At 41.0% G+C, this 16,702-nt stretch overlaps 1 protein-coding gene across 1 annotated transcript in view; it reads left to right on the top strand.

Moving 5' to 3' along the window:
* clstn2b (calsyntenin 2b) overlaps window positions 1-16,702 on the top strand; it is a gene marked incomplete at its 5' end in the record, with an annotated part of 119,113 nt that overhangs the window by 61,221 nt on the left and 41,190 nt on the right. Inside the window, 3 exons of the mRNA XM_072690961.1 lie at window positions 6,854-7,039; window positions 11,324-11,581; window positions 14,346-14,467. Coding sequence (XP_072547062.1) covers window positions 6,854-7,039; window positions 11,324-11,581; window positions 14,346-14,467 — 566 coding nt within the window. The remainder of the gene's footprint in view (window positions 1-6,853; window positions 7,040-11,323; window positions 11,582-14,345; window positions 14,468-16,702) is intronic.

Here is a 16,702-nt window from a genome sequence, read left to right as displayed (position 1 = left end):
AAAGAACACAGCTAAAAGAACACATCAAGAAGCACACAGCTAAAAGAACACAGCTAGAAGAACACAGCTAAAAGAACACAGCTAAAAGAACACAGCTAGAAGAACACAGCTAGAAGAATACAGCTAGAAAAACACAGCTAAAAGAACACAGCTAAAAGAACACAGCTAAAAGAACACATCAAGAAGCACACAGCTAAAAGAACACAGCTAGAAGAACACAGCTAAAAGAACACAGCTAGAAGAACACAGCTAAAAGAACACAGCTAAAAGAACACATCAAGAAGCACACAGCTAAAAGAACACAGCTAGAAGAACACAGCTAAAAGAACACAGCTAGAAGAACACAGCTAAAAGAACACAGCTAAAAGAACACAGCTAGAAGAACACAGCTAAAAGAACACAGCTAAAAGAACACATCAAGAAGCACACAGCTAAAAGAACACAGCTAGAAGAACACAGCTAAAAGAACACAGCTAGAAGAACACAGCTAAAAGAACACAGCTAAAAGAACACATCAAGAAGCACACAGCTAAAAGAACACAGCTAGAAGAACACAGCTAAAAGAACACAGCTAAAAGAACACAGCTAGAAGAACACAGCTAGAAGAATACAGCTAGAAAAACACAGCTAAAAGAACACAGCTAAAAGAACACAGCTAAAAGAACACATCAAGAAGCACACAGCTAAAAGAACACAGCTAGAAGAACACAGCTAAAAGAACACAGCTAGAAGAACACAGCTAAAAGAACACAGCTAAAAGAACACATCAAGAAGCACACAGCTAAAAGAACACAGCTAGAAGAACACAGCTAAAAGAACACAGCTAGAAGAACACAGCTAAAAGAACACAGCTAAAAGAACACAGCTAGAAGAACACAGCTAAAAGAACACAGCTAAAAGAACACATCAAGAAGCACACAGCTAAAAGAACACAGCTAGAAGAACACAGCTAAAAGAACACAGCTAGAAGAACACAGCTAAAAGAACACAGCTAAAAGAACACAGCTAAAAGAACACAGCTAGAAGAACACATCTAGAAGAACACAGCAAAAAGAATACAGCATAAAGAATACAGCTAAAAGAACACAGCTAGAAGAACACAGCTAGAAGAACACAGCTAAAAGAACACAGCTAGAAGAACACATCTAGAAGAACACAGCAAAAAGAATACAGCATAAAGAATACAGCTAAAAGAACACAGCTAAAAGAACACAGCTAGAAGAACACATCTAGAAGAACACAGCTAAAAGAACACAGCTAGAAGAACACAGCTAGAAGAACACAGCTAGAAGAACACAGCTAAAAGAACACAGCTAGAAGAACACAGCTAGAAGAACACAGCAAAAAGAATACAGCTAGAACACAGTTAGAAGAACACAGCAAGAAGAACACAGCTAGAACACAGTTAGATAAACACAGCTAGAACACAGATAGAAGAACACAGCTAAAAGAATACAGCTAGAACACAGTTAGAAGAACAGCAAGAAGAACACAGCTAGAACACAGTTAGATAAACACAGCTAGAACACAGATAGAAGAACACAGCAAAAAGAATACAGCTAGAACACAGTTAGAAGAACACAGCAAGAAGAACACAGCTAGAACACAGTTAGATAAACACAGCTAGAACACAGATAGAAGAACACAGCAAGAAGAACACAGTTAGATAAACACAGATAGAACACAGTTAGAAGTACACAGACAGAAGAAAACAACTGGAGGAACACAGTTAGAAGCACACAGCTAGAACACAGCAAGAAAACATGGCTAGAAGAACACAGATAGAACACATTTAGAAGTACACAGCTAGAACACAGCAAGAAGAACACATTAAGAAGACCACAGCTAGAACACAGTCAGAAGAACACAACTAGAACAACACAGCTAGACAAACACAGTCAGAACACAGTTATAACATAGCTAGAACACAGCTAGAAGACCACCGCTAGAAGACCATAGATGGAATAACACAGTTAGAACACAGAAGAACACAGCTAGACAAACACAGTCAGAACACAACCTGAACATAGCTAGAACACAGCTAGAAGAACATAGCTAGAATAACACAGTTAGAAAAACACAGAATAACACATTTAGGGGAACACAGTTAGAACACAGAAGAACATAGCTAGAAGAACACTACTAGTAGAACACAGTTAGAAGAACATAGCTAGAATAACACAGTTAGAAAAACAGAATAACACAACTAGAAGAACACAGCTAGCACAACACAGTTAGAAGAACATAGCTAGAATAACACAGTTAGAAGAACATAGCTAGAATAACACAGTTAGAAAAACACAGTTAGAAGAACGTAGCTAGAAGAACACTGCTAGAAGAACACAGTTAGAACAACACAGTTAGAAGAACGTAGCTAGAAGAACACTGCTAGAAGAACACAGTTAGAACAACACAGTTAGTAGAACACAAAAGAACACAGCTTGAAGAACACAGAAGAACACAGTCAAAAGAACACAGGTAGAAGAACACAGGTAGAAGAACACAGCTAGAAGAACACAGCTAGAAGAACACAGCTAAAAGAACACAGCTAAAAGAACACAGCTAGAAGAACACAGCTAGAAGAACACAGCTAAAAGAACACAGCTAGAAGAACACAGCTAGAAGAACACAGCAAAAAGAATACAGCTAGAACACAGTTAGAAGAACACGGCAAGAAGAACACAGCTAGAACACAGTTAGATAAACACAGCTAGAACACAGATAGAAGAACACAGCAAGAAGAACACAGCTAGAACACAGTTAGATAAACACAGATAGAACACAGTTAGAAGTACACAGACAGAAGAAAACAACTGGAGGAACACAGTTAGAAGCACACAGCTAGAACACAGCAAAAAAACATGGCTAGAAGAACACAGATAGAACACATTTAGAAGTACACAGCTAGAACACAGCAAGAAGAACACATCAAGAAGACCACAGCTAGAACACAGTCAGAAGAACACAACTAGAACAACACAGCTAGACAAACACAGTCAGAACACAGTTATAACATAGCTAGAACACAGCTAGAAGACCACCGCTAGAAGACCATAAATGGAATAACACAGTTAGAACACAGAAGAACACAGCTAGACAAACACAGTCAGAACACAACTTGAACATAGCTAGAACACAGCTAGAAGAACATAGCTAGATAACACAGTTAGAAAAACACAGAATAACACATTTAGGGGAACACAGTTAGAACACAGAAGAACACAGCTAGAAGAACACTACTAGTAGAACACAGTTAGAAGAACATAGCTAGAATAACACAGTTAGAAAAACAGAATAACACAGCTAGAAGAACACAGCTAGCACAACACAGTTAGAAGAACATAGCTAGAATAACACAGTTAGAAGAACATAGCTAGAATAACACAGTTAGAAAAACACAGTTAGAAGAACGTAGCTAGAAGAACACTGCTAGAAGAACACAGTTAGAACAACACAGTTAGTAGAACACAAAAGAACACAGCTTGAAGAACACAGAAGAACACAGTCAAAAGAACACAGGTAGAAGAACACAGGTAGAAGAACACAGTTAGGAGAGCACAGGTCTGGGTGCTGATCTTCTCTGTGAACTCCAGACACTGTATGGGTTTGTTCAGCTCCTCCAGCAGCTCACCTGATTTACTTCACTGAAGAACTGATTAGATCAACTAGCTGCGGGCTGGGAACTGGGAATACTGGCCTTCCTCCAGGAGAGCCTTGTGTATATCGAGACAGGCAGACGGTATGACGATATGACTAAGGCTGTGTATGATGTGCATTCACACTGTGAGTGTCAGTAACGTGTGTGTTCAGGTTGTGGAAGTGCAGCAGTGTCTCCGTCCACAGCAACATGAGTGATGGTTTCTCACTGAGAGTGCTAATGACTCACTCTGTAGAGTGATTATTCTGTTATTCAGGGTGTGTTATGTGTGTTACACACTCACTCTGTGTCAGAGTGACTGATGGGCTACAGAAAACCCAACACCACTTTTACTGCACTGAGCTTAAAAACACACAGGACCTCCATTGATTAATAGCTCACGACCTCTCTGTCTCTCTCTCTCTCTCTTTTTCTGTCTCTCTCTTTCTCAGTTTGTCTTCCATAATGCATAATGTCTACTCAGAAAAAAATGAACTAATGTGAAGGAGAGAGAGAGTTTATGGGCATTATTAGTGAAGACCTTACAGTGGCATTAAAAATGACCTACAAATTCCAACAACCATTTTTTAAAATGAAGCCAAATTGAATTGTAATTATTGTCTTTTCAGCAGTGGGAGGAAGAGTAAAGAGCACTGTGCTGCGATAACAAGAGATTTTAGTGGAGATGAGAACGAAAACAAGACAATTCTACAATACTGAGACTCTGGGACTCAGCAAACCACAGTGAGAGTCATTATGGAAGAGTAGGGACTCTTCCCAGAAGTGGCCGGCCTACCAAAATTCCTCCAAAAGCACAGTAATGATTCATGTAGTCCTTATAGACCCTAGACTTGAGGGCTCTCTCATCTCAGATAAGGTCAGCATTCATGATTCCAGCATTAGAAAGAAATTGGACTCTGTGGAAGAATTGCAAGGTGAAAACATGAAAGCTCCTCTCACAAGTCAAAAGTGGACTGGCAGCAGCCCACACCATCACACTACCACCACCATGTTTGACGGCTGGTAAGATGTTCCTATAGTGGCACTTTCTAAATGACTCAAGCCCTGTTACAGCTGGCATAGAGCTAACATAGCATTCTATAATACCAGCAGTCAAACATGACGGTGGTAGTGTAATGATGTTGGGCACACCCAGTCAGCAAAGCATCCCCACACCATAAAACTACCACCATCATGTTTGACTGCTGGTAAGATGTTCTTTTAGTGGAAGTATTTGAAAGGTCCTGGTACACATAGTAAAAAGCCAATACTGCATTCTGCAGGACCAGCAGTCAAACATGGTGGTGGTAATGTGAGGCATTGCTGACTGGATGCAGTCCACACCATCACACTACCACCACCATGTTTGACGGCTGGTAAGATGTTCCTATAGTGGAACTTTTTAAATGACACAGGTCCTGTCACAGCTAGCATAGAGCTAACATAGCATTTTACAATACCAGCAGTCAAACATGAAGGTGGTAGTGTAATGATGTGGGGTGCTCCCTGTCAGCAAAGCATCCCCACACCATCACACAACCACCACCATGTTTGACTGCTGGTAAATGTTTCTCTTGTAGAATTCTGTGTTAGCTTAGTTAACAGTCTTTTACAAACTGCTATAGGAACATCTTACCAGCAGTCAAACATGGTGGTGGTAGTGTGATGGTGTGAGGATGCTTTGCTGACTGGGATCACCCCAGGCCATCAAACTACCACCACCATGTTTGACTACTGATAAGATGTTCCTCTAGATGAACATTTTTTGAAAGCATCTTCGTCTTACATAAACCTAACAAATCATTCTACGATAGACGTTTTAGCTAATGCATCTTACCAGATGTTAAACATGGTGGTGGTAGTGTGATAATGTGGGGTGTTCCCAGTCAGCAAAGCATCCCTACACCATCACATTACCACCACCATGTTTGACTGTTTACTGGTAGATTTGCCCAGTCTTTCAAAAACCTCTGCTATAGGAACATCTTACCAACAGTCATACATGGTGGTGGTAGTGTGATGGTGAGAGGATGCTTTGCTGACTGGGAGCACCCCACATCATCAAACTACCACCACCATGTTTGACTGCTGGTAAGATGTTCCTTTAGTGGAAGTATTTGAAATGACAGAGGTCCTGGTACACATAGTAAAAAGCCAATGCTGCATTCTACAATACCAGCAGTCAAACATGGTGGTGGTAGTGTGGTGGTGGATGGTGGTGGATGCTTTGATGACTGGGTGCAATCCCACACCATCACACTACACTTACACAATAGTCATGTTATACTGAATCATGAAGCAAACACGGCATTGTAAAATATTAGCATATTACTACCTACAGCATCTAGCAGTCATACATGGTGGTGCTACTGTTGTAGTGTGGATTCATAGCAGTCAGCAGAGTGTCCCTGTTCCATGGCACTACCTACACCATGTCTGACAACTGGTAAGATGTTCCTAATGTAAAAAAAAAAAGTTCTAGCTTTATGCTAGATGTAACTATAGACTAGTGTCTTCCAAAAAGTTCAACTATCTTATCAGTCCACTCAGCAGTACTACAAATGGCTTGGGGCATCGATTGGATCTCACTGTTTTGAAGATGCTCTGACCCAGTTATCCCAGTCGGGCCCTTGTCAAAGTCACTTAGGTCTTCATACCTGCCAATTTCCCCTGCATTTAACACAACAGTGAGAACCAAATGCTCAATTATCTCATACTTTTAGATGCATTATTCTTATTATTCTTATTATTAGCTTTACCTGTGAGTGGTTATAATGTTTTGGCACATCTGTGTCATCTGTGTCAAAATGCCTTTTAATGTTGATATGATCTTGGAAAGCATTTCGTCAGACCTCAGGAAATGCAGAAATGTTCTGTACAATGATCCACACAGTCTGAATCCAGTAATAGAAAAGGTCCAATTGGACCATCAGTTAATGACAGTCATAATAGATTAACTCCTTAAGCCCTGTACGTAAGCCCACCCTTCAATCCGTCACCCTCATAACTGCCGTACTCTCATAATTAACATCAGTTTCATAGGCCCTAAAATAGAACCCTGTGGGATACCGTGAAATATGGCAAACTCTTGCCATATAGTTTAGATTAACTTCTGCATGAAGATGAATAAAATAATAAAAAAGGGTTTGAAATTGGTGAATCCAACTTAATTAATAATCATTAACTACTGCTGTGCTCTTCTGTGTCTCTCCATAGGCTGGACTAAGCGTGTGGACTACGAACCAGGCACAGGCAGTAAGCAGCTGTTTCCAAAGATGCATCTGGAAACTTGTGAGGAGGCTGTATCTTCAGTGAGGACCACTGTGGAGCTGCAGACGAGCCACATTGGGAAGGGCTGTGATCGCGAGACGTACTCCGAGAAGTCTCTACAGAAGCTCTGTGGTGAGTTCAGGGAAAGTTCTGACAACAGGAGAAGTAGCCTTTAGACGTTCTAGAAAGTTCTCAAGTACATTTTTTTGCTGTTCTTTGAAATGTAGGGTTCTGCAGTAAGCCTTCAGCCAAGGCATTGGATCAGACAGGAGCACACTGACATTTAATTTAATTTAATTTAATTTAATTTAATTTAATTTAATTTAATTTTGTTGCATTTTATTTTTTATTTTAATTTAATAAAATTTTTTATTTATTTATTTTATTTTATTTTATATTTTTTTATTTATTTAATTTAATGTTTTTAATAGCATTTTTAAGAATAACAAAACAAATTAAATAAATAAATAAATAAAGTAAATAAGTAATGAGTAAAATAAATAACCCTGCTTATATAACTTTATTTAGATATCTATTTTTAATACATTATAATACATTACCTTTTTTTTTTTATATCTATATTTAATACATTATCACACCTGCACTTTTTAGTCTGGTTTAATCGGACTGGATTCGGTTCGTTTTCCCGCTTGGTGTGATTCGTTAGGGCAATTGTGAATACAGTAATCGCACCAAGATACAGCCCAAAACAACCGCACTGAGACCCTTGAGAGGAGGTGGTCTTGATCTGGTCCCAAGTGGCTCAAACTCTGGAGCGGTTCATTCGTGAAGAGAACATGATCTGACCTCGATCCAACTCAACTATCAGGTGTTGAGTCGGTTTGAGTTAAACAGCTCCCATAGTCAGGTGGTAATGTAGTAGACTGCCCAGACGATCCATAGACGCCGTCTCTGCCGTTGCTTCATGTTAAATCTGCACTAGTCCAGAACACTGGGCCTTCTTCCTGTGTTTTCTTTCCTGCCCCGCCCCAGACAGGTCCGACCAATCAGCAGAGAGAGCAATCTCACATTCCCACGTGGATACAGATGGATACAGTTTGGAATTAGAGAACTGAGATGTGCTGAGTGGAGCTGAGAAAATGAGCCGAGTTCCTTCCAAACCGAACCAGGGGCTCGACCGTGATTCTTTTGTCTAATCAACATAGAGTTCAGTATGGCTTTGTGCCAGCTGTCAGTACGAGTTTGGCCTTCACGCCCGTTTGCTGGGCAGATATTTCTTACTGCAACGTTGATTGAAATAGGTTTAAGAACATTGTGGAGTTCTGTTGGAGTTAATTAGAAAATAGATTAAGACTTGCTGAAATGTAAATGACAATATTGCTCCCTTGGCTAATCTCAGGATTTAAATACCATCCATGCTGCTGAATGAAGAGCTGCTCGGGAGCCGAAACAGTCGGGTCTTATTGGTGAGCTGAGCCGACTGATCTGACTCTGAAAAGAGCCGGGGTGCCCATTGCTAGCTGTGTAAGAGTGTTTTGTGAGTGAAACAACCTTATAAACAATATTATATCTATAATATTATATATAATATATATATTATATTAATATATATATATATATATATATATATATATATATATATATATATATATATATATATATATATATATTATAAACAATCCGTCACCCTCAACTGCCGTAATAATTAACATAAATTTTATAGGCCCTAAAATAGAACCCTGTGGGATACCATGAAAAATGCGAAATTCTTGCCAAGTGATTTAGATTAGCTTCTGCGTTAAGATTAATAACAATTTTATTTAATTTAATTTTTTATGCATTTTTTTAATTAAAAAAAATATATAAAATGAATACCCCTGATTATATGACTTAAATGTTTTATCATATTTAATACATTTTCACACCTGCACTTTTTAGTCTGGTTTAATCAGACTCAATTTGTTCCGTATTCACGCTTGGTGTGATTCGTTACAGCAATTGTGGATACAATAGTCGCACCAGGATGCAGACCAAAACAACCGCACCTTGAATTACACTGATCAGCCATAACATTAAAACCACTGGCCGGTGACATGAGTAACATGAGTGATGATCTGTTCCCAATAGTACCTGTCTACAGGTGGTATATACTAGGTAGCAAGTGAACAGTCTTGAAGTTCTTGAAGGTGATAAAGGTGTTGAATCAGGAACAATGGGCAAGAACCGAACTGTGATGTTCTAGACAACTGGGTCAGAACATCCGGCAGGTCTTGTGGGTCAGAAGCCACCAAAGGTTCTTCAAAGAAGGCCTGTCTGTGGACTGGCAACAGGGTCAAGGGGCACTTAAGACTTACTGATGCCCATGGAGGCCTCACCTCACAACTTACAGGACTTAAGGGATCGGCTGCTAATGCTGGCCATGATGACAGATGGGTCCATGCCTCGAACGGGTCTGGGCGGTTTTGGTTAGGATAAGGGGGATGTACACAATGTTAGGCAGGTGGTTTTAATGTTATGGCTGATCGTTTTTTGGGGGGTTTTCGTCCTCAGATTCGAATCATAATAAAAAAAACCTCTGATCTTCTACCTACTAACACACATGTGTTACAGCTTGAAAGCTCAGAAACGGCACCTTTGGGCACATTTCCCTGCTGGTTTCAGTGAGGTACGATTAAGAAGTAATTAATATCAGATTACAGCGTGATTTGATTAATGATATGGATGCAGCTTCTAGAGGTTACTTTAGCTGGCGTTCCTCCCCTGTTGCTTTCCATTCACGCTCAGATGCTTTAGCATTTTTGGACAAATGATCTCCACATCGGTTTTTGATTGTTTGTCACTGATGCGAGTCGACCGAACCATTTCGAGCTGGAACATGCTTTCCAAAATAGAGGTCACTTACTACTCGCTGCTTCTGAAATGAAACAGCAGAAAGCTGAGATGTTTTTGACAAGTGACAACAAGTGACAAGAGCCGGAGCCAGGAAGCCCATCAAACCACAGCACATATATCAGCACTGTCAGGACCAGACCTCGTATCTCCAAACGGTTCTTTTAATTGAAGTTCATGTAATACGTCTCATTCGGAATCATTTTGGACCTCTTCTATTGGCTCTATTGGTCCATTTCATGTAACGTGATCAGACAATGTAAACAGCAGCAGCTGGTGTAAAAAACACGGTTCTCATATCCACACTGTTTTAGAATACTGTTCCCTCATCCACACTGTTCTAGAATAGAACAATGTGAATGGATAGATATTTTAGAACAATGTTAGATTAACCCTAACCCTAGAACAATGCCAATGTAGAATATTCTAGAACAGTGTGAATGAGGGAACTGTATTTAAGAACAGTGTACATGAGGGATTTACACTGTTCTTAAATACTGTTCCTTCATTCACACTGTTCTTAAATACTGTTCCCTAATGTACACTATTAATAAATACTGTTCCCTCATTCACACTGTTCTTAAATACTGTTCCCTCATGTACACTATTAATAAATACTGTTCCCTCATTCACACTGTTCTTAAATACTGTTCCCTCATGTACACTATTAATAAATACTGTTCCCTCATTCACACTGTTCTTAAATACTGTTCCTTCATTCACACTGTTCTTAAATACTGTTCCCTCATTCACACTGTTAATAAATACTGTTCCCTCATGTACACTGTTCTTAAATATTGTTCCCTCATTCACACTGTTCTTAAATACTGTTCTCTCATTTGCACTGTTCTAGAACACTGTTCCTTCATTTGCACTGTTCTAAAATACTCTCTCCCTCATTCACATTGTACGACAACACTGTCCATCCTTATTTACACTGTTCTACAATATCCACTCACCCCATTTACTGTTCCAGCATAGCTTCCCTTCACTCATAATGTTCTAGAATACTGTTCCCTCATTTTTACTGTTCTAGACTACTCTCCTCCCGTCCACACTGCTCTAGCACACTCTCCCCCTCATTCTCTGTTCTCCTCCTTTTGCTGATGTTTTGTAGAACATCCTCCTGCAATACGTTCACACTGCTCTAGTACACTTTGTGTGGGAACACAGTGCTGATCACAGGTTCTGGCAGGTAGTTTGGTGTGTGTTTATGCTGAGCTCCTGTTTGTCAGTGTTCAGCGTCACGCAGTAAAAGCGCTTGTTCCTTCACAGCAGTAAGCGCCAGCATGCAGCGCCAATAAAGACTTCCAGACTTCCAAGAATACGGCAATAAATAGCAGCAAAAACACAGAGAGGAGGAGAGATGATGAGCTGAGAGAGTGAGGGCGACACACACACACACACACACACACACACATACACACACAAACAGCTATTTGTGGCCCCATCTCCATCACTAACACCACAAACACACCAGTTCTGACTTGATCTAAAGCTTTTAACTTTAATCGCTAATGATCCTCATTTCTGTCCTCCCGTTTCCATGGCAATGCCTGTCTCCAGGAGCCTCCTCAGGCAGCACTGACCTCCTCCCTGCCCCGAGCGCTGCCTTTAACTGGACGGCGTCTCTGCTGACGGACGGCGGCCGCGACAGCGACCTGATTTACCGTTTTGACGGACGGCAGGCTGCCAAAATTCCAGACTGGATCACGCCACAGAACCTGACGGACCAATTCACCATAGCAACCTGGATGAAGCATGGGCCGAGCCCTGGCCTGAGGGGGGAGAAGGAGACGCTTCTCTGCAACTCGGATAAAACAGGTGAGAGAGAGAGAGGGTGAGAGAGAGGGCGAGAGAGAGGGCGAGAGATTGAGAGTGGAGGGTACATTTTCCTCAGAAGAGCCCGTTTTAAATGTAAAGCTTTTGTGTGATGTCCCAGAAATCAATACAGTCACATATACCCACCGAATAAGCCTCCAGCAGTTTAGCCCCGCCCACTTGCTCACACTGAGGCTATAAAGAGTGTTTCAGCCTGGATTGCTTCTAGAATAAGGCCTAAACCAGGGTAGCCAATCACAACGCAGTTCATTTCCATAGTTTACGGCTGGTTTTGGTGCAAAAACCCCAAAATATGTCAAATAAACAGGAAAGAGGAAAAAATAATATAAGACAAATGTAACAGTGATGGAAACAATGATGTGAAAATGAGTTACAGCTGTTTTTTGGTTTATAAATCAATTTTCAATTAAATTTCAAATAAAAATTAGAGAAAATCAGTAAAATACTACATATATATATTTAATTGATTATTTATATATATATGATTAATTTGAATTAAAAAGCCCATACTTAACAATATTGCCATATTAAATATCATATAGCATTTTTTTATATCATCTTATATATCATATTATCATTCTCCCACAGCTGTTCATGTGATTTTATGTAACATTGTTCTGTCTTTATTTCTGATTTTGTTAATGTGCTTTAGTTTATGCAAAAGTTTGGATAGTTTGAAGGAAAAATGGGTTCTGCACATTTTGGACACAGTAACCACTGACCCATCAGTCTTTACACTCCTCTGCAAGAAAAACAGCCCGATTTACATTCACTACTTTTATGATGTCATAAAAATCAAACCAGTTACATACTGTACATCAACCTGCAGAGTTCCAGACTCCAGCAGTTTAGCCCCGCCCACTCACTCACACTGAGGTTATAAAGAGTGTTTCAGCCTGGACTGCTTCTGGAATAAGGGCCGAAGTCAAAACACAGTTACACAATTACACAGTACAGCACCAGAACCAGCCTGCGATGACGAGAGGTTGGAGTTACGTAGTAAGGGTGTGACTTTGGGGTGGGGTGGAAAATGCTCTGAAGGGTTTCACAAGGCTTTTACCACCCCGTTATGCTTTTCCTTTAAGGGTTGATTCAAACACACCGAGTTTACTCTGCTTTTACTGCTCTTAGCTTTCAGCCTGGCACTCAGTCGCTTCCTCAGGTGTGGCTTTTTCATCTGCAGAGCTTTCCCTTCTGATGTGTGTTTAGCTCCAGTGTGACAGTCTGCCGAGGTAGTCCAGTCTGTTTTCCAGGGAGCTGACGAGGGAGAGATAGGCTGCCAAGGGATTTAGCCTAGCACGAATACCTGCTCGCTTTCCCGGAGTTTGAGCTCCTCTTCTGCGGACACAGGAAAGGCTGCAGTCACCAGGCAACCAGTACAGATCATTCAGGACGGGCTGTTTCTGCAGACTGGGGAGGGGGTATGAGCGATTTAGGCTGGAACTATATAGAAAAATATGGAAACTATATGGAAATTTGGACTTTTCTAAGTTGTGGCGCCATTAGAAAGAGTTGCCTCCACTCTTGATCCGACTGATGATGATGATCATTTTGTAAGGAATTTTACATTTTACTGCTTTGGGAGTAACGGTAAACGCTCCCAATAAAGCAGCGCCAAAAGTGAGAGAGGGAAAAGGGAGACGGGAGAGGGCGGAAAAGAGTAGAGCAGGAACTGAGAGAGAGAGAGAGAGAGAGAGGAGAGAGAGAGAGAAAGAGAGAGGAGAGAGAGAGAGAGAGGAGAGAGAGAGAGAGAGGAGAGAGAGAGAGAGAGGAGTGTCTCAGAGAGAAAAGGAGAGTTCAGTGGTTTTCCCTGACCCCCCCCCCCCCGCCCATTTTTCATTTTTCTCTCCGAAGTTCTAGTTATTGACCTTTCACTATAATTAGCTGTTCTCTCTCTCTCTCTCTCTCTCTCTCTCTCTCTCTCTCTCTCTCCCTCTGTTTCCTCTCTCTCTCTCTCTCTCTCTCTCTCTCTCTCTCTCTCTCTCTCCCTCTCTCTCTCTCTCTCCCTCTGTTTCCTCTCTCTCTCTCTCTCTCTCTCTCTCTCCCTCTCTCTCCCTCTGTTTCCTCTCTCTCTCTCTCTCTCTCTCTCCCTCTGTTTCCTATCTCTTTCTCTCTCTCTCTCTTTCTCCCTTTTAACTTTCTCTCTCTCTCTCTCTCTCTCCCTTTTAACTTTCTCTCTCTCTCTCTCTCTCTCTCTCTCTCTCTCTCTCTCTCTCTCTCTCTTTCTCCCTTTTAACTTTCTCTCTCTCTCTCTCTCTCTCTCTTTCTCCCTTTTAACTTTCTCTCTCTCTCTCTCTCTCTCTCTTTCTCCCTTTTAACTTTCTCTCTCTCTCTCTCTCTCTCTCTCTCTTTCTCCCTTTTAACTTTCTCTCTCTCTCTCTCTCTCTCTCTCTCTCTCTCTCTCTCTCTCTCTCTCTCTCTCTCTCCCTTTTAACTTTCTCTCTCTCTTTCTATTTTATTCTCTCTCTCTCGTATTTGATGCTTTTTCTGAAATTATATATATATATAATATGAACATATACTGTACATATGCATATTCATACTCAGACTTCATTCATACTATTAATACAGACAATAATAATATTGTAATATATTGTGTAATAATAATCTTATATAATATTATATAATAATCAAACTGTAATCAGATGACCATATATGACCCTATAATAATATAATACTCTCTTTCTCTCTCTCTCTCTCTCTCTCTCTCTCTCTCTCTCTCTCTCTCTCTCTCTCTCTCCTGCAGAAATGAACAGGCATCATTACTCTCTGTATGTGCACAACTGCAGGCTGGTGTTCCTGCTGAGGAGGGATTTCACACAGGGAGACTCATTCAGACCGGCCGAGTTCCACTGGAAACTGGAACAGGTGAGAGAGAGAGAGGAGAGAGAGAGAGGAGAGAGAGCGAGATCCACACTGTCTAGTTTAGTGCGGTTCTGACGTTGTTACTCTCGCGCTGATTCTGACTCATGCATGAAGTTTCTTCACGTTGGTTAACCTGGTCAGCTCGGCCGCTGCTGGACGGGGAGACGGAGAGGAAATGGGGACAGGGAGAAGGTAAAACTGAGACAGAGGTTAAAGGTTGTGACGGCTGTCAGAGCACTGCGCTCTCTGATTGGACGAGAGCTGAGTCGAGTCTGAGCGAGCAGCAGCTCATTTGAGAGAGACGGAGGTGACTTTTGATTGGACAAAAGGTCAAAAAGTGGCAAACTTAATCAGAAATGAGTCACTATGTGAGTGTGTGTGTGTGTGTGTGTGTGTGTGTGTGTGTGTGTGTGTGTGTGGGTAGTGCACAAGTGGTAAGTGCATGTGGGTCAGGGGAGTCAGCAATAGAGTAGTTACAACACACATACTCACACAAACACACACACACACACACACACACACACACAGAGTTGTAATGCCAGCTCTGTGGAAGTTTTCCTGTGCACTATGAATAAAACTTACCCAACGACCGACATTAATCAACCTTATTAATAAATATTCTATAATCAATATTTATTGAAATGATCAACTATTACACACACTTTGTTACACTCACACACTCTCTATTACACTCACACACACACTCACACACTATTACACTCACACACACTCACTCTCTATATTATACTCACACACACACTTTTTTACACTCACTCACACACACCCACACACTCTATTACACTCACACACACCCACACACACTATTACACTCACTCACACTCACACTCTCTATTATACTCACACACACACTTTTTTACACTCAAACACACTCACACACACTCACACACTCTATTACACTCACACACACCCACACACTCTATTACACTCACACACACCCACACACTCTATTACACTCACACACACCCACACACTCTAGTACACTCACACACACACTCACACACTCTATTACACTCACACACAAACTCACACACATCTATTACACTCACACACACCCACACTCTCTATTACACTCACACACACCCACACACTCTATTACACTCACACACACACTCACACACTCTATTACACTCACACACAAACTCACACACTCTATTACACTCACACACACTCACACACTCTATTACACTCACACACAAACTCACACACTCTAATTACACTCACATCACACCACACACTCTATTACACTCACACACAAACCCACACACTCTATTACACTCACACACACTCACACACTCTATTACACTCACACACAAACTCACACACTCTATTACACTCACACACAAACTCACACACTCTATTACACTCACACACAAACTCACACACTCTATTACACTCACACACACCCACACACTCTATTACACTCACACACAAACCCACACACTCTATTACCACTCACACACAAACTCACACACTCTATTACACTCACACACAAACTCACACACTCTATTACACTCACACACACTCACACACTCTATTACACTCACACACAAACCCACACACTCTATTACACTCACACACAAACTCACACACTCTATTACACTCACACACAAACTCACACACTCTATTACACTCACACACACTTCATTGTACTCACACACTCACACACACTCACACACTCTATTACACTCACACACACTCACACACTCTATTACACTCACACACAAACTCACACACTCTATTACACACACAAACTCACACACTCTATTACACTCACACACAAACTCACACACTCTATTACACACACAAACTCACACTCTATTACACTCACACACAAACTCACACACACTCTATTACACTCACACACAAACTCACACACTCTATTACACACACAAACTCACACACTCTATTACACTCACACACAAACTCACACACACTCTATTACACTCACACACAAACTCACACACACTCTATTACACTCAACACACAAACTCACACACTCTATTACACTCACACACACTTCATTGTACTCACACACTCACACACACTCACACACTCTATTACACTCAACACACACTCACACACTCTATTACACTCACACACACTCACACTCTCTATTACACTCACACACACTCACACACTTATTACACTCACACACACTCACACACTCTATTACACTCACACACACACTCACACACACTCTCTATTACACTCACACAA

Source organism: Salminus brasiliensis, chromosome 11 (assembly GCF_030463535.1).
Source record: "Salminus brasiliensis chromosome 11, fSalBra1.hap2, whole genome shotgun sequence".
NCBI lineage: Eukaryota > Metazoa > Chordata > Actinopteri > Characiformes > Bryconidae > Salminus > Salminus brasiliensis.
Note: the sequence above shows the minus strand (reverse complement) of the source record. Positions and strands in the feature narration are given on the sequence as shown.